The 21,667-nt window shown below is 43.0% G+C and overlaps 2 protein-coding genes across 7 annotated transcripts in view; one reads left to right on the forward strand and one right to left on the reverse strand.

The window, feature by feature from the left end:
* The window catches only part of DZANK1 (double zinc ribbon and ankyrin repeat domains 1), a 38,466-nt gene extending 29,535 nt beyond the window's left edge, over positions 1–8,931 (reverse strand). For 3 of the 6 annotated variants that reach the window (XM_045010525.1, XM_045010519.1, XM_045010524.1), the window contains exons 1-7: positions 8,348–8,409; positions 7,061–7,185; positions 6,142–6,295; positions 4,132–4,249; positions 2,736–2,832; positions 1,772–1,896; positions 321–403 (exon numbers count right to left, since the gene is read on the reverse strand). In XM_045010525.1, coding sequence (XP_044866460.1) covers positions 321–403; positions 1,772–1,896; positions 2,736–2,832; positions 4,132–4,249; positions 6,142–6,295; positions 7,061–7,185; positions 8,348–8,352 — 707 coding nt within the window. In that variant the 5' untranslated portion in view covers positions 8,353–8,409. The other 3 variants (XM_045010520.1, XM_045010522.1, XM_045010521.1) reach the window with 3 other exon arrangements.
* Positions 8,923–21,094, forward strand: POLR3F (RNA polymerase III subunit F). The gene is made up of 9 exons (XM_045010528.1): positions 8,923–9,113; positions 9,353–9,470; positions 11,163–11,230; positions 12,249–12,316; positions 13,073–13,185; positions 15,200–15,343; positions 16,899–17,006; positions 19,163–19,354; positions 20,451–21,094. Exons 1-9 carry the CDS (start codon positions 9,058–9,060, stop codon positions 20,526–20,528), a joined length of 945 nt encoding a protein of 314 aa, XP_044866463.1. The 5' UTR covers positions 8,923–9,057; the 3' UTR covers positions 20,529–21,094.
* The last annotated feature ends 573 nt before the right edge of the window (positions 21,095–21,667 follow it).

Consider the following 21,667-nt stretch of genomic DNA (forward strand, 5'->3'; position numbering starts at 1 on the left):
ACTTACTCACACTCGCTGTCTGGGACAACTCCTGGCCACATGAGCAAGGGCTGCATACTGTAATTTTAAACCCACTCCTCCCCCACCCCCTCCCCATTCCTTGGGATCATTAATTAGGTTCACATCTCACTATAATAAAACATTATCAGTAAGATACAGTAACATTAAAAAAATGACAACAGCAATCCCCATTTATTAACCAATGTCCACGCTTGCCTTCCTCACTTTAGTTTAATTTAACAGCACTGTCACTTCAATTGTTAAAGCAATTTCTTTGTGATTCCCCCACCACAAACAGCAGAGGGTGGAAAACACCTTACCTGAGGAAGTCTGTTTCCCTCTGGATTCTCATTGTCTGGGTGCTTGTTAGACTTTTCCTGCTAGACACTGCGGAACCAATGAACTGAAATAAAGATGGTTCTTTAAGATAGTGAAACACACACTGTAAAATATTAATTTGATTATAAATGACTTATTACCTCTGGCCTGATCTACACTCGAATGTTAGATTGGCATAGCTACTTTGGCAAGGGATGTAAAAAACCACACCCCTGACCGATGTAGCTAAGCCAACCTAACCCACAGATTAGGTGCAGCTCTGGCAGTGGAAGAGAGCTGTCAACGCTTCATTTGGGGAGGTAGTGTTCTGACACTGACAGAAAAACCCCTTCTGTCAGTACAGGCTGTGTGTACACTGCATTAGTCTCCAAGTACATTTACAGTTAAGAGATTATGCCAGCATAACCTCATAGTGTAGATGCAGCCTAGTCCAATGGAAGGGGTTTTTTCTGGTCAGTGTAGGAATTCCACCTCCCTGAACCAAGTGGAGGCATTCTTCTTCCACTGACGTAGCTGAGTCTGCACCTGAGTTTAGGGCAGCATAGCTAAGTCTGAGGAGTGTGGCTGGTGATTGAACCAGCTACATCCCCATATGAATGCTTATTGTTCAAGATAAAATTCACTGCAATTCAGGGGCTTCAGATAAGGCCTGCTAAACCAGTGAATTTCATCTGTGATCCACACTAAGGACCTCTGGCTCCTGATAAAATAAATGTGAGTTTTACTATTTACTTCAACGAGAGCAGGATCAGATCCTAAATTTTAACAATTTTATCTGTATTCAACAAACGAAATTACTACTGCTGCAGGTCTGTCAATCACTAACGAATTTGAAAGAGAAACAGTAAGAGTCAGTCATCAATAATTTGCTCTGCCTCATCAGTCTTTAATGATGGTTAAGTTCTGCTTTGGACGTTCCTAGAATTGTGTATGACAGGCTTGTCACCATCAGCTTGTTTAAATCACTATTGTACAGTATAGGCAGAGATGTGAACTAGATGGACGAAGGACTGAGGATGACTATGAAACCTTCAAACATTTTTAATTGTTTAGGGCTCAGTTCTCATCCAGTCCTGCATGGCTGTGCAGGAGAGTAAAGGGATCTCAGGCCACCCTGCAGGGCTCACTCATCATAAATCCAGACCTGAGGGAACAGTAAGGCCCATAGACAAGGTAGTGCATGGGGGGCGAGAAGAGCCCTCAATCTGCATCCTTTATATACCAGCCAGCAACCATGTTGGTTCTGAAAATGGGCCAACCCAATCAACTTCCCCTGCCTCCAACTGGGTGCAAAGCAGGAGGTCTGGAGGAACTGTGATTCAGAGGCTGTTTCTGACTCTCGGATCCTTTCTGAAGCTATTTCCTCACGCTGGGCTGAGAGTCAACTCTCGGCCTAGCCTTTATTGTTTCCCCCAGTAACTGTTTCATTTACCTGGGACTGGTGTGTTGGTGGTGGTGAGATTGACTTTTCTCTATAACCTGGTGTTTCCAAATGACCATTCAAGAACCGTGGCCCTTTCAAAGATTTCTGGACAGTTCTTCTCTCTACCTCCAAGCCTAAAATTACAGCCAAATTTCATACCATCATTCCTCTATCATGCACTTCAGAAAAACATGGGATTTGGTTAACATTATGCCACATGTTATCCCCGGACCACATCCCAATATCTACGAACAGTTCTAGCTGTTTTGAAAAAGGTTATTTGGCAAGCAGTTTTCTGGTAGTGGAAATCTATCAACAAGTTCCTCACTAAAGAAGTGTTTCCTTTTGCATTTTCCCCTAATTTAAAATAAAAAAATAAAAAAATAAAATTTCTCCTAAAACCTCCATCCAAAAGTAAATTAGTGAGCGATGGCTTTAGGATCTTATGCTTGTAAGCAGGCTCAGTTATCATAGCTATGTAACAATCAGCTTTATTTATAGCATGAATAAAAGCTGAATTAAGTTTTCGTTTTTGCCTTGTGGTGAAATCCTGCACTCCTTATGCAGGCAAAACTTTGCAGACTCTCGACACAATTGCATCTAAGACTTCTGAAACTCCCATTAACTTAAATGTTTGTAGTGCTGTTGTGGCTGTGTTTTGTCCCCGGATATGAGAGAGACAGCACAGGTGAGGTGATAACTATTATTGGACCAACTTCTGTTGGTGGACAGTACAAACTTTCGAGCTTCAAAGAGCTCTTCTTCAGGTCTGGGAAAGGTAACCAGAGTGTCTAAGTTTAATACAAGTTGGGACAGACTGTTAAGCATAAGCACGTGTGAACTCACAGAGAATGCTTGGGCTCTGAGATATCTGTGAGATTATCTGCAGTTTCCTGCAGAGAATAGAAAAATACACTTCTACCAACTACTTTCAATGTGGTTAAGGTCCAATTTGGCTTTAATGCAGTCATACCTTGAAACTCTTGGGCTGTATCATTCCAGCTGGATTTGCTTTTCACATTGACTCCTTTCTTTTTTAATTTTGCGACTGTCAGTCCACCTTCCAGCTCCTACAAATACAAAGATTACCTGTCTAGAATCACACATGCACATTCCTTAGAACACTGAATTCAAACATGTGCCCGTGCTCGGTCTAGTCATCACTCACCTCAATTATTGTCGCCTCATCTCCTTTTCTTCCCTGATGATAATATCATTCCCCTTCAGTATGTCTTAGGCTATGTCTACACTACTGCGCTATTGTAAGGTCTCCCGTGTAGCTGCTCTATGCTGACGGGAGAGAGGTCTCCCGTTGGCATAATTAAACCACACCCATAATTAAACCACCATAGCTATGTTAGCAAGAGAACGTGTCCTGCTGCCATAGCACTGTCCACACCAGTGCTTTTGTCAGTGAAACGTCTGTCGGTCAGGAGGTGTTTTTTTCACACCCCTGACCGACAAAAGTTTTACCAGCCAAAGTGCCTGTGTAGACAGAGCCTAAAACACAGATGCTAAAACAATCATCCTTCCTCATCATTGAGACCATTTCATTCCCCCCATTCAAGTCTTTGCAGTATTGTTCCCTTACCCTAACTACATGGAAACTCCCCTGAAGGGACTTAAGAGGTGTCCAGGTCTGTGGGTTGGGAACGGAAAGGTACGGAAGGAGGAGGGTTGTCACTGCACTACCAGACCACCCTCACAGTATACATTTCTTCCTAACCAATGAGATTTGTACCCCGTGGAGATAGTAAGTGGGTGCAATCCCAGCATGTGGTGGAGTGGAAGAACTACAGTAGTGCCAGGCTGTTGCACGTGGTGGTGGTGTACAAGTGGGACCAGATTTCTTGTACACATTTCCCCCTTGCACACCCAAGCAGCAGGGCACAACCAGGCTCTGAGTAAGAATTTCAAGATTTGGCCCTTTCTGGACTTCTCATTTTCAGAGGGTTAATTTTTCTAATGAGATCAGAACAATCCCAGAGAAAACATTCCGGGACATGTTGAAGTGTTATTTCCAAAAGGAAGTCTCTGTATAAGCCTGTCAGTTAAACACAACATTCCCCAAGCAGGGTGAATGGCAAATGTTGTAAGTTACTAGCAGCTGAAACAAAACCATTCTTGCATAATGTCAGCCGCTCATTAGTAAAAGAGATGGATTACAATAGTTTTAACTGGCTGTCCCAATAAAGAACCAACCATTTGAACTTTCATAGATTTCAATACCAGAAAAGGTTAAAAACAACAAAGATGGGCAGATAAAGAAATAAAAGTAATGAAACTCAACAGCTACCTGGATTGTGTCTCTCTGTAATATAATACAAAATGTTATGGTCAAACAGGGATTTATCATTGCTGTAACTTGCCTGGTTGGAGAGGTCTTTCAGAAAATTCTCATCATTATCTTCAGCAGCAAAGAGTATGTTTGGTGGCTCGTATTCTACCAGAAATACCTTTGTTACAATGGCACTCTCCCTGCAGTCTCTGAAAGTTAATAATCAAAAGGCTACAGATAGCTATAGCACAAAATTATGGGTATTAGTAGAAAGGAAATCAGTGGTGAAAATGGGTCTTTTATTGAAACGCCTCTTGCTAGCCAGACTACTATTTCAGCAAGCTGCCATGATCCCTTCATACTCCCAATCAATCATGCTTCTAAAAAACAATGGAAATTCTATGCTTGATGAAAAATTACCAGTTAAAAATGATGAAAATATGGATAATTTTAATACCTGGTTCCCTTTTACATAAGATATTCCTGATATACCTTAATCCATGTCCTCCTTCTGTCCCTACTACTGTACAACTCACTTGGGGGGGGGGGGAAAGGTGATAATGCCACAGGGAATGGGAGCACTTGCCTCCAAAACTGAGCCACATTCAGCTTGCCATTCCATACCATTCATTATATGTCCTTGCTAACATTTGATACCACAGACATTCACTGTCCATGCCATTCATTTAGCATGGGATGAAGGAGCTGAGAATGTGTCTTTTCACAACCACAGCAATTAAAAAAAAAAGGTATGGTCTGTACAGTGATACCAAGAACTATATATAAGCCTTGATTCTGCAAGTCCTTGCACAGGGAATGCAAGGTAGTTTCACTCCAGGGCAAGTATGAGCAAAGGCAACATATGATTGCCAGTAAAGGAACAATAGGCACAGTCCTCCAACTGGAGTGGAAGTCTCCATTCCCTTGGAAATGGGAGAGGGCAGAGAGTGAGCGTGTGTGATGTGACTGGGTTTAAATGTGAAGTTTTGTTACTAGTCAGAAGACACTTGATGGCCTTGAAGGAGGATCAAGTCCCCTGTTTCTCCCTGTCCTACCCTTCACATTTTACCTTGCTCTTATACATGCAACGCTGCACCTGAGCCATGGAGGATCAAGTCCTCATTGTTGGTTCAATATCCACTGAGCATATTGCTAGAAAGTTAATGCACATTTTTATAAATTTACTGTATATCTGTGAATCACTGGATACTTTGACATCGCATTGGTATCCCTCTCAGCCTAAAACACAGGAAGTATACTACTATCTCCTAATGAGCATAACTAGTCAGAGAGCCCTTAGGGTGGAGTTCTAAGAGCTGCATAGTCAGCACTCTCCCTCCCTCTCAACTGACTAAGCATGTCACTGATAGGTCAGGCTGAAGTCTGGGAAGAGGGAGTTCCGAGAATGCTCCCATACCCACATATGCTGCATGACAGAATATTGTACCATTGTCATATCATGTGATTGATTTCTAATGTTATGAGGCAGTATGATCTAGGAATGACCATGGAACAACTACATTCTAACCCTAGCTCTGCCACTAACTCACAGCATGGTGTTGGGCAAAGCTCTGATGCGAGTGTATAAGGGCCTAGAAAGATAGAGACAGGAGCAGTGGAGTCTATTTCCCTATCTGTAAAATGGGAATAATAATATGTGCCTACCTTACAGTGTCATTGTGAGAACGTGTTAATCTTTATAAAGTGAGCTTATTATTTTATAATAATAATTTACTTTGATTGTCAAAATGTACTTATGTTGTTAGCTCTTCGGGGCAAAAACTGTCTTTTTGTTATGCATTTGTAGCATACCTAGTGCAATTGTTCCCTGATCCATGGTTGGGGCAATACAAGTAATTACTATATAATAATAATAATAATAATAAATGTTCTGGCATAGAAGATACTGATGTCCATACAGAGGAATACATGAATACTACTTTGATTGTAAGCTCTTTGGAGTAGGGGCTGTCTTTTTGTTCTGTGTTTATACAGTGCCTTACACAATGGAGTCCTGGCCCATGACTGGGACTCCTAGGCACTACAGTAATGCAAATAAAATTACAATAATTATAATGCAAGATAGACAGTTGCTACTTACTTGGTGACTGCCAAAGCTTTTACTGTTATTTTCCCATCAGGTAATGTGATGGGTCCCTTATATTTAAAAGTGTTACATTCTCCATAGCCAGGTCTCCTAAAGAGTTCTGGCTTACTTCCATCTAAAGTGTAATAGATAGTAACATCAGGAGTATCTGAAAGACACAAATAAGATAATTACCAAAACAGTATTAGGGCTGTGCAAAAATAATCCCCACTCCTGCAAATGCTTACACATATGCTTAATTTACTCACATGAGAAAAATTAAGGATGTGAGTAAGGGATTGCAAGATTGGGGCCATAATGTGTGCTTTGTTTTTTTCTCTCCTCACAAAATTTGGTGACAAAATAATCACAATTTCATTACAAGCCATTCATCTTCACACATAAAAGTTGCAAAAAGGGTAAGTGAAAATATGCACAGGGTCTACATGTGGCACATTCTGATAAGAAAAACGATCATGGGTGAAAAATAAAAGTTGGAATTTCAAAACTGAGACTCTTGCTAACAGATAGGACCTTTTGAGTGAAAATGACCCCTGCTATTTTCAAGTAACAGTTTTGCAAAATCACAACAAAACGCAAAATCATCAGATTCTAAGGTTTTCCTATTTCGTTGTGAATATGGAACAGACATAATAGCACAGAAATATAAGGCCCTGATCCTGCAAACACTGACACATTTGAGTTAAGTTACACACGAGTAGTCCTATTAGCTTCAGTGCAACTAGTCACATTTATGAAGTTAAGTACATGCATGTTTTCAGGATAGAGATGTAAAGGGTTAATTTATGCAAGGTACTTATGAAAATGGGTACTCATCAAAATCACAATAAAATGTGAATGCAAAAAGTGAGAGTCAAATTACAGAATAAAAAGAACAAGGTTTATAGTACAGATTTAAAGCTGTTGTTTATACCTGATTTTATTTCTACATGTGTATTTGTGTCTATTTCATGTTTAGCCTTTCCTGGCAGAGGGAGTCGAAGTGGTATAATTTGAGGCACTGACACTGAACCAGCAGTCATTTTTCTTTGTAGTGATCTGAAAAAATAGCATATGTTTCTTTTAAAACATAAGAGTGAAGCAGAAATGAATCTTCATGCAACTCCACACCTCTATTCCACCTCCCTGAAAAAAGAGAACATTAGATGCAGTAACTTGTTAATCCTTATAACAACAACATTCTTATCTGTTTTGCTGTCCATTGAAAATTTTTTCCTATTGAACCAATCTGAGCATGCTAAGAGCTAATCAAAATTTTGACCAGTTCTGCAACTCTGGAATTTTGGCCAGAGTGTGAGAAAAGTACCACTACTTTCATTCCAATCTGATCTTCATTGCATGAGTTTGATTGATCTCCGCATACACAGCTGAAACCAGCTTTGCCAAGGTCAGCCCTGTCCACGAGGTGTCAGTGATACATGCCCCCAGACCTGAGTGACAGTTCATGAGATAATCATGAAGAGTGTTGGCCTTGTTTATAATAGATGTGGCTCCATCCACCTAATATCTCATGCAGGAGAGGACTAAAATAAGGCACTCTCTGCTATTCCTGAGTGGTGTCTCGCCTGCCATATACTATATTAAGACAAATGATGCTGAATATGATTTTGGCATGATTTACAATGGCCAGCACTGTGTCATCGAACTTAATTGCGGACAACTGTGCTTAGAGATGATAAAAATGTATAATATAGACAAGCCCCTAGTGTATGTCTTGGTGGTCATGTTCACAGCCAAATACATTGTCTACACTAGCAAGTTCTGGTTTTACAATCAGCTTTCCAACCCCCCAACATGTCTGTAACATCCCACACATCCGCACACAAAACTACTATCCATTCTGCACAGACCTTCAATCATTCATGTGAACACTGGGATTACACTTGTTCTGATCAAGGGTAACTATAGTATCAGTCTGCAGTATTGTATTGCCTGTACAGATAGCAAGCACTGGTATAGCAATTTCAGCAGTGCCATTACTCCTCCCACCAGAAACCCCAGGGTGCAGCACATTTGCCAGAATCTGCCACCTCTAGGGCAGGATTAAAAGATGGCAGAATCATTCAGATTGGTTTTCTACACCCTCAGGTGGCCGGCTGACCACACCGGTTTATTTGAATAGCTGATTGTTTCTTATGCACCTGCGGGAGGCAGAACCAAAATTTGTAATTCTGTTGGTGCGCAGAGTAGGTTCTCTCACCGCATTCAGACTAAATGCCAAAGCCGGGCACCCACCCCTGCACTCCTGGCTCTGGTTGTTCTACACGCCCCCCCCCCCCGCGCCTCGGACTCCGGACCCCCCCCAAACTGCTCCCGCCCCACTCCGGGCTCTGGATCCCGCCGCCGGCATCAGGCTCTGGACCCGCCCCCTCCCGCAACTGCTCCCGTCCCACTCCGGTCTCTGGACCTCGCCCCCATCAGGCTCCTCCCGCCGCCCCCACAAAAAACTGCTTCCGTCCCACTCCGGGCTCTGGATCCCTCCGCCCCACATCAGGCTCCGGACCCCCCCAAACTGCTCCCGCCCCGCTCTGGGCTCTGGGCTCTGGATCCCCCCCCCCCACCGCATCAGGCTCCCCCCGCTCTGGACCCCCCCCAACTGCTCCCGCCCCGCCTCACCCCGGGGCTCCGGACCCCCCCCGGCTCCACTCGCCCCCTACGCGGCTCGCTCCCCGTTACTCACCCGGCTCCCCCGTTACCAGAGACGCTGTAACCCGCGCAAGAAGGCGGCCCCGGATTGGTCTGCCTCCCGCTGCTCCATAGCAACCGGGGCTCCTTTGTGACGTCATCTCCCCGCGCCGTGGCGTTGAGGAACCCGGCGGGGGTTTGCGCCGGCGGGGTAGTGGATTAAGCCGCCTCGCTGCGGGCTGCCCCCTCCCGTCCCCCGTCACACACGCCCGGGCCCCGGCTGCCATGGCCGAGGTGAAGGTGAAGCCGGAGGTCCCGGACCCGCTGGAGATAGAGAACAGGTGCGGCTGAGGGGCCGGGGCCGGTGTGTCTGGGTGGGGGCGAGGGGTGCGGGCCCCCGGCGCTTGGGCAGGGGCCTGGGGCAGCGCTGGGGGGCGGGGGCGGTAGGGGGATGGGCAGAGATGGGGGCAGGGCTGGAGCGCAGCTGGGGTTTGGGGGGGGGCGGGGCGGATCTGAGAGGGGCCGTGGGTTGTGTCTGTGGGTTGTGACCTGACTCTGCTCCTCCTCTTCTCGCCTCCAGGATCATTGAGCTCTGCCACCAGTTCCCTCACGGCATCACCGACCAAGTGATCCAGAATGACATGCCCCACATGGAGCCCCAGCAGCGGGCCATGGCTATCAACAGGCTGCTCTCCGTGGTAGGGTCACCTCCCCATCCGTACAGCCAGTTTTGCGCTGCTGGAGGGATCTCACAGCCCTTTCATATGCATGAACGCCGTGGACTTCATCAGCCATTACCAGAATAGAGCAGCTGCAGAGTTGGGCCTTGTGTATTAATCTTCTGGGATCTAGCAAAGCAATACGAGTGTGTTTCTGTTAGGGACTGTCACTGCATCTTAAACCTCATTGGTATTGTTCTGTAATATAGGGATAACCTGAAAGAGCCATAGATTTACCTACCGTTATTGAATCCTGTTGTCTGCTTTTAGAGGGAGGATGACATCCTGGCCTCATGGAAGTCAAATGAAGTTTTGTCATTGACTACAGTGTGGCCAGGATTTCACCCAGTGTTACCAGATTCCAGCTTTTAGGTCAAAGTGTATGGGATTATCTCATCTTTTGATTGACTGTAGTTTTAGTTGCATTTATTATTATAAGGCACATATGACCAGTATACCTGAGTGCCATTCATATGCAAGAATGGAACCAACCAACATATTGCCCAAAATGGTGATCATGTTTCTTGCATTTCTCTACAGTAGCCAACTCAGGTTCCTTGAGAGGATTTGAAGTGATGATTAACAATTTAGTAGACTGTCAGGAAAGTCCAAGCCTTGCTGTTATAGTTAAAGCCTTAATAACAAGGCATCTTGAATCTTGCTCTAAAAGTGACCAGGCCTGAATCCTGATATAGATGTATATGTCAGAATTGAATTCCAGATGCAAGAGGCCACCACTGAGAATACTCCGCACTCATCTCTCACATGCTTCACCCTTGGGATAAATAGCAAGTGTTCCCTCTGAGCAAAGTTATGTGGCATATGAAAAGAGCATTCTTTGAGATAACTGGGACTATTTAGGGTTTCTGCCTATAAATTAATTGGCAGGCAATGTAGAATATGATGCACTGGTATAGTATGCTTCCATCTGTTTGCCCTACCTACAAAGGTAGATCTTCAAAGTTAGCCCAAGCTAGACCATGTTGCACTTGTCCTGCCTTGAGGTAACAGACATAGGTAATCATGGCAAAGCCTGCATCTGAGGGGAATGTTCACCATCTCTTGGCCAGCTGAAGATGAAATAATGTATTGTATGGGAGTCTGGAAGTGATAAGGAGGAGAATCTAGCAGCATCCCGAGAATGTGAATTATTCTGACAGTAGGTGGGTAAATGCAACTGAAGGAACTGTCACAATTTTTAGTGCAGTTTAGAATGCTTTCTCGTACAATATGACATCACCTCCATCTTATCTGAGCTGAGCCTAAGTAATATTTTTTTACATTGACTTGTGTTTCAAGCTAACTGTTGGCTATGCAAATGAGCAATTAAAAAAAATGATTCAATGGACAGGTTACTGCAGGCTGAGAGAGGTGCATGTTGGAGCTTTACATCCTTGGTGCAGTGTTGGAAGAGGAAAGAGTAGTTTTCTACATTTTAGTTAATGACACGTGTTGCAGGAAGAGGCCAGGAGCAATGTCAATACTCTCTAGCAGCTGGATGAAAAATAGACAGAATATTTCCTGAGCAGAGCTATCTAAAATGTCCCGGTGTTTCCAAAGGATGAAAACGTATTTTGGTCTGTTTTTTATTTAGGCAAAATTAAATGAGATTTAATGTTTAAAGGGTAAATGTCAAGCTCTTATAATAGTATTTGTGTCTGTCTCTTTCAGGGACAGCTAGACCTTCTCAGGAGCAACACTGGCCTTCTCTACAGGATCAAAGAGTCTCAAAATGCTGGGTAAGCTTTCTTTTGTTGAAGGGACAGTTCTCATGCACTCTCCCAGCGCTTTCGTGGTGATGGTAGCAATCATCAAGTGTTATTCACCCGTTCATTCCAAGACGGCACATTTACTTGCTTTGGGCCCCCATCTTGTAAATGCTGTTGGAGGTCATGCTTCCCACTGTGAATAGTTGCACTGAAGTGGGATTATGTAGTGTTGGAAACAATATTGCAGGTAGCAAAGCCCCCCATCAGGTGATCTGATCCATGCAGGCAGACCTGTATGCTCAAGTGAAGTCCCACTGAAGTCATTGGGACTCTGCTGTGGGTCCAGGGGTCTGCCTGGATGGAGCAGAGTGCAAGATCAGGCCCTTCATTTGTAACAGTCATCCAACCGTGAGCATATAGCACTATATACTAAATGGGGTTTTTATTTGGTTCATAAAATGTGTCTTTACAAAATTGAATAAAGATGTACTCTGTTTGCTTCAAAGAAGGAAAATCCCTCAAACCTAACAGTCCTCCCCACTCCACTGCACCCCTCAAATGCGCACACATCTAATCCACTCTCAAATGCTTCAAAAAAGAGATGATGTGGCCTGGAGCTTAGCAGAATCAGGCTTTCTTAGACCAGTGGGGAAAACAAACTTCAGATGTGAGAGCACTTTACTGCACCTTCCCAGATGTTTCATCCAGAGGCTGCTTATTTTGGGTAAGATTTCATTCAGGATTGAGCTACTGCAGTTGTAGGTGAGCAATTGGTGGTCGTGCTAGTGGTGGGAAAACCAGAGTAGCGCACCAACAAAATGCTAACAGTTTCTATGGCTGACTTGACCTGACATGGAAGAAATGATAAAAGCTGTCTGCAGTTCCTTATTGTTACAATAACCAGCTAGTGCAGCTGGTTTCTTTTTGTGTAATTGAATTCATTTTATAGTTTTGCTTTCCACAGTTTAAAACAAATCTAGTTTACTTCTACCCTGCTGGACATTCACAATAACTAACACCTGTCCCTTTTGTGATCTGTCCTTTACAGTAAAATGAAGGGATCTGACAATCAAGAGAAGCTGGTCTATCAAATTATAGAGGATGCAGCCAACAAAGGTGACTTATTCAAGGACTGTTTTAATTTTATTCATGACCTGTGCTAGCTCTATTGCTTAGTATGGATTTGGGGGAAACGGTGTGTACTGTTTCTCAATACTCAAGAATTAAAGGCATGGTAATATACAAGCAAAGCATTACTATAGCTTCTTTACTCTAGTTGTTTTCAAAGCATCTGTTTGAGGTATTACATGCTTAACTAATCACTCAAAATAAACAAGTAAAGTATCAGTATCCACATTAGGACTTTAGTCAATTCCTCTCCCAGCCCCTTCTATGACTAGAAAGAACAGATTCCCTATAAAATATCCTCCCTGCCAGACTGTTTCATATCCCAAACTCTCTGAGAGAGCCTAGGAAAACAGATGAGCCTTGCAGAAGATGAAGGCCAACAAATTGGTCTTCTGTTAGACTGAAGAGTGAAGGGATGAGAGTTACAGAACCAAGGGCCCCCTCAGACAAAATGGTTTCCCCATTTTTTGGTCAAGTCTATTGACAAAATAGAACTCACCTGTATGAGCTCTCAGAGCAGGCAAGTTTTTGTTATAACAACTGTAGGGAGATGTTTGAATAATACGCTACACAGTGCATCCTATTTAGGTAGTGTTCAAGCAACACTGTGATGTGAATTCTGATTTGGAAAGGAACAGCTCGGGCCTTGGCTTGAACATAAGAACAAATGTAATGTGCCTGAGATTTGTAATGCTCTGTTCATATTCATTTGAATTCGGCTTTCCTTTTTTTCATTTTAAACAGGTATTTGGAGCCGAGATATTAGATACAAAAGTAATCTACCTTTAACAGAGATCAACAAGATACTGAAAAACTTGGAGAGCAAGAAACTTATTAAAGCTGTTAAGTCTGTGGCAGTGAGTAATCTGTAGTTTTAAATACTTGAAATACTGTATATACTGCAAAGTATGTTTGTTAGAGGAGGTGACGGGCAGTGAAGAAACTTGGGTTATTCTCCCAGCTATGTCACTGACTCTCTGTGATCTTGGGAAGATCACTTAACAGCTCTGTACCTCAGTTTGCTCCTCTATAAAATGGAGACAATATTTGAATTACATTGTAAATCACTGACAGTCTCCAATATAGGGCACTATTAGAGAAGAGTAGAGGTGCAATAACTTTAGCAAAGAGTTGCTGGTATCATTTATTCAAAACAGTAGGAATCACAGTAACCCTTATAACAATTGTCTCTTCTGCTGTTACAGTGCACTGCTTAGGCCAAACTAAAACTTCTGTGCTCTGCTCTTTCCAGACTCTCCCACAGCCAAAATGTTCTTTGGACATAATTTCTCTTAAGTGGGGGAGTGTTTTTAACCTGCTGATGATTATAGCTGTGATTCAGGAAAGCATTCCTATTCAGGACAGACTTCAAAGACATGCCTAAGTGCTTTCCTGAATCAAAGTCTATACTAATAACATGACTTCAATGGAGTTGAAAAAGCATCTGACCCAGTTTATAAAGACTTGATTTGGAATATGTAAACCACTGATGAAATGGCTTTGTGAAGTGTATTCATCCTTCATTTATTGCAGAAGCCAGGGGCTTTATTGCGGCTGCTGCATGTTCTGAGCTTTTTTCATCTCTTGTCGTAGTTGTTAGTGAAGCTTCAGAAATGCTCACGTTAAAATGAGTTCATTAGGCACTTGTGTTTTAGTGCAGTGTTGCTGCAGCCATGTCAGTCCCAGGATATTCGAGAGACAAGGTGGGTTAGGTAATATCTTTTACTGGACTAACTTTTGTTGGTGAGAGAGAGACGCTTTCGAGCTACACGGAGCTCTTCTTCAGGTCTGTGACTGAAGAAGCACCTCTGTGTATCTTGAAAGCTTCTCTCTCTCAGCATCAGAAGTTAGTCCAGTAAAATATATTACATAACCCACCTTGTCTTTCTAACTTGTATTTAGTGTAATAAAACCCTTTGTTCACCATCCTATTCATAGTACTGAATTCATGTTCACCAGAAGCTTGGGTACTGCTTATTGCCTACAGCATAATACATTGCTCTGGAATTACCAGAGCAAGACTTATAATTTACGGCTAAACATACATGTTTATATTTAAAAATCTTAAGATTAACTTCTCCAATTTAAAGATGCCATTGTATAACTTGAAAAGTCAACCCTCTGAAGTTTCATAGCCCCACTATATTGTATGTGTAAAGTTACCCAACTCTGTATTTCATCTCAGACAGTGTCCTGTTGCAGCTGCCATGAGTCAAAAAGCAGAACGAGTGTCCTTTCCACAAAATGAGTAAACTCTCAGAAGTGATTTTAAAATGCAAGTTGATTTAACTGGGAAATGTTTATGGCGGGCCACAACTGCTGGTTTTGGCTATGTCTAGTGCTAGTTCTGTATTAAATCATTTTTAAAGCCGTTTCTCATCCCCTTTAGACTAGGTCATCAGTCATGTTTAATTGTCATGCTATTATAGGAGGGGTAGCTGAACAAGTGTTGCTGAGCCGGATTCTGATCTGAAGGAGGGTCAAAACCAGGCTCGAAACTTGGAAAGCCATCAGATAACGGGCTAAATTCAGACCTTTTGCAACTTCGTTGAAATGAAGTTGTAGCAGTTCACACCTTAGCGTGAATCTGTCCCATTTTCTTTAAAGCCCTTTATCTTTGATGTGTAGTTTTGTTTACCTTTTCCAACCCTGCTCCATAAAACAAGTTTGAGAGTCAGAATCCAAAAGTACTACCTCCTTTTTAACCCAGGTATTCTTGGAGTGCAGATAGTGCTAATAATGGTTTGATGCACTTCCCATGTTTCAGGGCACATGGCAGTGCATGGATTGCTCCTATGCTTGTTTAAATTAAATTTTCCTTTCATGGAAGATTTTCAGCTATTAAAAAAAAATGTGTGTATTGTTCAATAGGCCTCAAAGAAGAAGGTGTACATGTTATATAATCTGCAGCCTGACCGGTCCGTGACTGGAGGGGCCTGGTACAGCGACCAAGACTTCGAATCTGAATTTGTGGAGGTGTTAAACCAACAGTGTTGTAAATTCTTACAGACTAAGGTGAGGGATTGCTACAGATTAACCCATCTTTGATTGTTTTTACAAGTAATTGCTTTTCCTTAAACTGGTGGAAGAAAAGTTTGTATATAGTAGTTAATATAAAAATAGGTGGACTTTGTTATATAGTTGCTGGACCATAATTCTTCATTTGGCATTTTTCTAATTTCTAATTTTCTAATTTAATTGCTACTGCAAATGTATGCAATGGATCATTCACCTTAATAAACCCATAATTTGTACCCTTTTAAAAGAAAAAAAGCATCATTCCCCCAGATTCATATCTCAAACAACAAATTAGCAAAGGTCAACTTTCCCATACTGCCTCAGTTGTGCAAAAAAGTTGTTGGCCCTGATTATTGTAAACTCTGCCTGGAAAGTGGTACTCCTTATCCATTCTCCAGGGAAAGCTCAACCTCCATTCTCTGAGTCCTAGTCCAATCGTGTCAATTTCCCTTTCCCTCCAAAATATACATTACAGGCCGCTAGCTATGGCTGCGGTTTTTCCATAGTCAGGAAACTCAGAATGATGGTCCCTGCGTTCTAACTCCTCAGGTCAATGTACTGTTTCATGTTACTGTATATAGTGTTAACTTGTAATTTGCCACTTACTGTTCATTGTGCAATATGTATCTGGGATTATTCCATTTGTTGACAATCATCTGCTTAAAACTTTTTTCTATCGGGGGCCATTGACTCACAGAAAAAATCAATTGCAGGCTACACACAGTCCTGGGGGAAGTGGGCTGCGGAGGCTTGGGGCTTTCCCTAGGGTTGCCAACTTTCTAACTGCACAAAACTGAACACCCTGCCCCTTCTCTGAGGCCCCGCCCCACTCTCACTCCAGCCCCCCTCCCTCAGTGGCTCACTCATTTTCACTGGGCTGGGGCAGGGTGTTGGAGTGGGGGTCAGGGTGAGGGCTCCAGCTAGAGGTGCGGGCTCCGGGGTGGGACCAAAAATGAGGGGTTCAGAGCATGGGAGGGGGCTCTGGGATGGAGACAGGCGGTTTGGAGTGTGGGAGCAGGCTCAGGGCTGGGGCAGGAGTTTGGGTTGTGGGCTCTAGCCAAATGGCACTTACTTCAGGCAGCTCCCAGTTGGCAGTGCAGCAGGCCTAAAAGGAGGCTCCCTGTCCTGGCTCTGCTCCGCTCCTGGAAGTGGCTGGTGTGTGCGTCCCGTAGGCGGAGGCGCAGCCAGATGGCTCTGTGCAGTGTGCGTTGCAGGAACCAACCCCGCAGCTCCCATTGGCCAGGGGCTGCAGGGATATGCCGGTCATTTCCAGGAGCTGCGTGGAGCCAGGACAGGCAGGGAGCCTGCCTTAGCCCTGCTGTGCTGCTGACTGGACTTTTAATGGCCTGGCAACCCTCGTTTTCCCCCACAGTCCAGATGAAATTAAGCAGGGGGACAGATTCCCACCCCTGGCTTAAAACATGGCAGAGATTGTCTGTCTGAAAATTGCCTCTGCAGTGGTTTAAAAGCAGCCTGTTGTATACCTAGAGATGTTCTCTTCACAGGGAGCACTGACTGTGTATGTCACACTCTCCCCTCCATCCTTCCCCAGGCAGAAGCAGCTCATGACAGCAAACAGAACCCTATGATACAGAGAAACAGTTCCTTTGCATCATCCCATGAGGTGTGGAAATACATTTGCGAGCTGGGCATCAGTAAGGTCAGAATGGCGTTTAACTTACCACCTTTCAAATTGCTGCCGAATGACTATCATTCAGAATTGGACCCTAAGTCCTAGTTTTGGTGTCTGACTTGATGCATCGACGTTTGCATATTGGTCTCTTATATTGCAGTGTATATGGAGTAGGCAGTTAGTGCTGCATTACATTATAGAGCTGATATAGGCTGGGATTTCCAAAGGCACCTAAGGGAATTAGGTATCCAATGCCCAGTCAATGCGAATTGGGACCCGTTTTCTTTTGGCAATCCCAGCTACAGGGAATTTTATAATTGCTCTGTTAGAATTTCCCTATGAACATAAACTGAAATTCTTGAAGTCAGCTAGGAATTTAGCCACACAATTTTTATGGGAGATGCGTGACAAATTCCTAGCTGTCTTCAAAAACCTCCACCATAATACGTAAGAGCAAGAAAACAGCCATAGGTTTCCTGTTAAGTAAAGATCTGTCACAGTCCTGGTCAAGCTCCCCCTGCTGGACACTCACCAGGCTGCTGTGTTTGGACTCAGCTGGAGCCATGTGCTCGAAAGCTCCCCTTGCTCACTGGGTAGGCTCTGGTTTAGCTGCTGTCTCTGGCTGTGGCCTCTATGGCACCCTTCCTGGGTGCAGACTCTGTCTGGTGTCCTTTCTGGAAGTGGGACCCTATGGCCCTGCTGTCCTGGCCCTAGGACTGGTGCTGACTCCCAAGATATCTCAGTAGCTTTAGCACGTCCATTCCCAGAGCTTTCGCCTTGTGAACACTCTGATTTACAGTTGTCACCTTCAGGGACGCATGATCGTTGAAACGACTAGACACAGACTTTGTAAAAGGACTTCTAAAAATATCACTCTGCTTTAGATAGCATGGAATATACAGATCCATAACAACAACAAATGCCTGTGTGCCATTCCCTGCCTCAGTTTCCTCACCACTCTTGAGAGTTCTATGGGATTTGGATCAGTGTCTCTTCAGGGTCCAAGTGCTGTCTGTTGAACTGCAATCCTCCAGCCCAAGGCTTCTCCAAATCATGGGGTGTGTGTGTGTCTGTCTCTCCCCTTCAGTCAGTGTCCTGCAGCTCCAGCTGATCTGACAGTCAACAAGGTTCCCTCTAGCTCAGGGATCGGCAACCTTTCAGCAGTGCTATGCCGAGTCTTCATTTAGTCACTCTAATTTAAGGTTTCACGTGCCAGTAATACATTTTAACATTTTTAGATCTTTCTATAAGTCTATAATATATAACTAAACTATTGTTGTATGTAAAGTAAATAAGGTTTTAAAAATGTTTAAGAAGCTTCGTTTAAAATTAAATTAAAACGCAGAGCCCTCTGGACGCGTGGCCAGGACCCAGGCAGTGAGAGTGCCACTGAAAATCAGCTCACGTGCTGCCTTCGGCACCCATGCCATAGGTTGCCTACTCCTGCTCTAGCTCATGACACCTGGCCCTTCATTCCTCTGTCTTTCTCTAAGTCCTTCTTCAACTTCTCACCCTTTGTGTTTTTAAGCTCCTGCCCTGATACCTCTCTTTGTCCCCTTTCTGGGGATTTTCCACTCCTTAAAACCTTAACTGTATGCAGACAAATGAGAAAAGCTGTTTCCCTGAGGAGATAGCCATCCTGTTCTGTTTCGGTAAGATTATATTCAGGTTTTGATGGTCTCTAAAGGCCATCCTGTTCAGAAATAGACACTTGGCACTCCTCCCTGTTTCCTTAGAGGCAAGAACATCGTAATGATGATCATAAGGGTTAAACATTATGATTGACCATAGTTCATAATCTCAAACAGAATTCATAAACTGTACTTAGATTTCCCAAATCATCATAGGATTATTGGATTGTATCTGAATTATTGCAGCCACGTGAGGATTATGGGGAAATCCCACTTGGAAAATCTATCTGAAAGCCCAGCATTATTTTAAAAGAATTGTAAGAAAAACAGTAAAAATCTGTCTTTGCTCTCCTCTTTTCTGCATAACTGCAGTGGTTCAGTGAATTATGTGCCTGTATCAAGGCTACACCAGACCTCTAAAGTCTTAGCAATGATGGATCAATGTCAACATTAAATAAATAAGAGTTTATTTTCCTTTCTGTGGGAGTTATTGCTACACCTTTTCTCTAGTTGTTACCAATATTTTTTATTTTTTTACAAAATTGCCTTTAGGTCGAATTGTCAATGGAGGATATTGAAACTATTTTAAACACACTAATATATGATGGAAAGGTGGAGATGACCATCATTGCTGCAAAAGAAGGGACAGCTGGCAGTGTGGATGGACACATGAAATTGTACAGAGCTGTCAATCCTATCATCCAACCCACTGGGTTAATCCGAACACCCTGTGGACTCTGCCCAGTAAGTTCCTTACTGTGTATATGGAGGAAGAAATACTTACAAATGTACACTGGGGTCTGACAAACATTTAGTCACGTGCTTAACGTTACACACAGGAGTAGTCCTATTGACTTCAAAAAGTCAGCGGAGGTCAAAAATGCCTATGGCCATGATGTTTCCGATTTACACATTGCATCTCATCCCTTGATTGCATGGTAAAAGGACGCTGTCAAGTCAAACATGCTCCAAAATGTCTTTATACACAAATGTCTGGGAGATCTAAGACCAGTAGAAACTGTTTTTTAATAATTTTTTGTTTTGTTTGTTTTTAATCCCAATGGGAAGCTCAAGCCCTGGCTGAGTGACAACCCAAACATTGTTGCATTGTTATAATGCTGGGAACCAAAAAGTGACACTACTTGATTTACTTTCGCTGTCCAAGATGAGAACTATAAAAAGCCTTACAGTAAAAAAGCAGAAATAAACAGTAAATGCTTCTAAAACTCTTTAGCTGTAATAATGGAAGGCGTTGAAAACGTGGCTAGGAAATGTTTTCAAACCTGGGTTTTAACCGGACAATGTCCATTTAGTTTCTTTCTGGCCCCTCTCTCATTTTTAATATCTTTACCCTCAGCCAACTCATTTATTGGTATAATGTGTGAATGGAGTTTTTACCACAGGCTTTTTGTATTGATGTAATGATTTCTTGCACATCAAAGCACCAGCCTAGCTGTTGATTATTCCTGCTCTTCGCAATGGCACTGTGGTCTTGTCTGATGGATAGGGAACTGAATGGAGAGTCATAAAACGGGTTCTAATCCCAGCGCTTTTCCTCTGTTGTATGCCTTTGGGCAAGTTATTTCACCTATCTTTACCCCTTTGTCTGCTAACTTATAAACTATCCAAGGCCGGGATAGTCAATGGGGCCCTGATCCTGAGTGGGGCCTCTGGTGCTAGTGTAATATAAATAATAATCTCTATCAGGGTTGGGATTAGATCCCATGATCTCCTGGATCCCAGTCTTGTGTTCATTCTACCCCTCCGTGGAGCAAACATTTCAGTGTTTTACTTCCAATTGTGAGGAAGTCTACTTACATCTGCTTTCATTTTACCACAGGTCTTTGATGACTGCCATGAAGGTGGTGAGATTTCTCCATCAAACTGCATTTATATGACAGAGTGGCTTGAATTTTGATGGCAAGATAAGAACCATGGATTGTACCCATTCTTTGCAGCCTACCTTCATGAACCAGTTTGCTTTTTAATCGTGGGCTCGTTTTTTTGTGAGCGTCTTCAGGACATGGCGTTTATTTGTTTTAATTACATGCAGAGAAGCAACACATTGGTTTGTTAGCAGTCCTGATAATGGACCAAAAGTGATGCACTACTTGAGGTCATGTGATTGATGGCAACCTATCCCCATTCTCACACCAAACAGGAAGGCATGTTGACTTGAGAGACATGACAAAGGGACTGGGATGTAATAGAAAATCTTGGAGGGTTATGTATAGCTCTGTACTGAAAGTTATATTTTGAACATGAGAAAATAAGTCGCTAGCTCTGATGTTTACAAAGAACTCCGATGTTCAAAGCAGTAATACTGAGCGGAGAGCACAGTCCTAAAGGCAGCACCTTACTCCAGTAGTAACAAAAGTCTGGTTGGAGACAGATGTTGCATAACATAGGCTCTGAGCACATTGGCAAGCATCACTCATTGATTCTTCCTTCTCCTCCAGTATTTTAAATAAAATGCTATTTGAATATCATCGGGTATATTTGGTTTTTGTTTTCTTCATTACTTCTATTACAGTAGGACAATGGAACAGACTGCCTTGGGAGGTTGTGGAAGCTTCTTCGCTGGAGGTTTTCAAAAGGAGGCTGGATCGCCATCTGTCTTGGATGATTTAGACATAACAAATCCTGCACCTTGACTGGGGGTTAGACTACATGATTCTTGCAGTCTGCTGTAGCCCTACAGTTCTACAGTAGAACCTGGCTGTGGGTACCCAGAACTGAGGGTCATTTAAGATTTTCATTTCACTCCACAAACAGCCAGAGAGAGAATTTGTTAATCATTGTCAGTGCATTTTGGGGATTAAAATCACATAACAGAGAGAGAAAGCAAAGTCTTTGACTAGAGTGACAAGATTTTTAAAAATCTCCACAGTCTAGTCTTACAGGTAGGAGAGTGTATTTTACATCGCTGGTTTACCATGGATTAATGTAAAATCACGCCCTCCAGAAATGTACACACATCCTTTAGCAAAGGCTTCTCTGGGACTGAATAGAACTAGAAATAAGATAAGCTCTTTTCCTTCGCCAATGACACCCATT

The sequence above is a fragment of the Mauremys mutica genome, chromosome 3 (genome assembly GCF_020497125.1).
Source record: "Mauremys mutica isolate MM-2020 ecotype Southern chromosome 3, ASM2049712v1, whole genome shotgun sequence".
Lineage (NCBI taxonomy): Eukaryota > Metazoa > Chordata > Testudines > Geoemydidae > Mauremys > Mauremys mutica.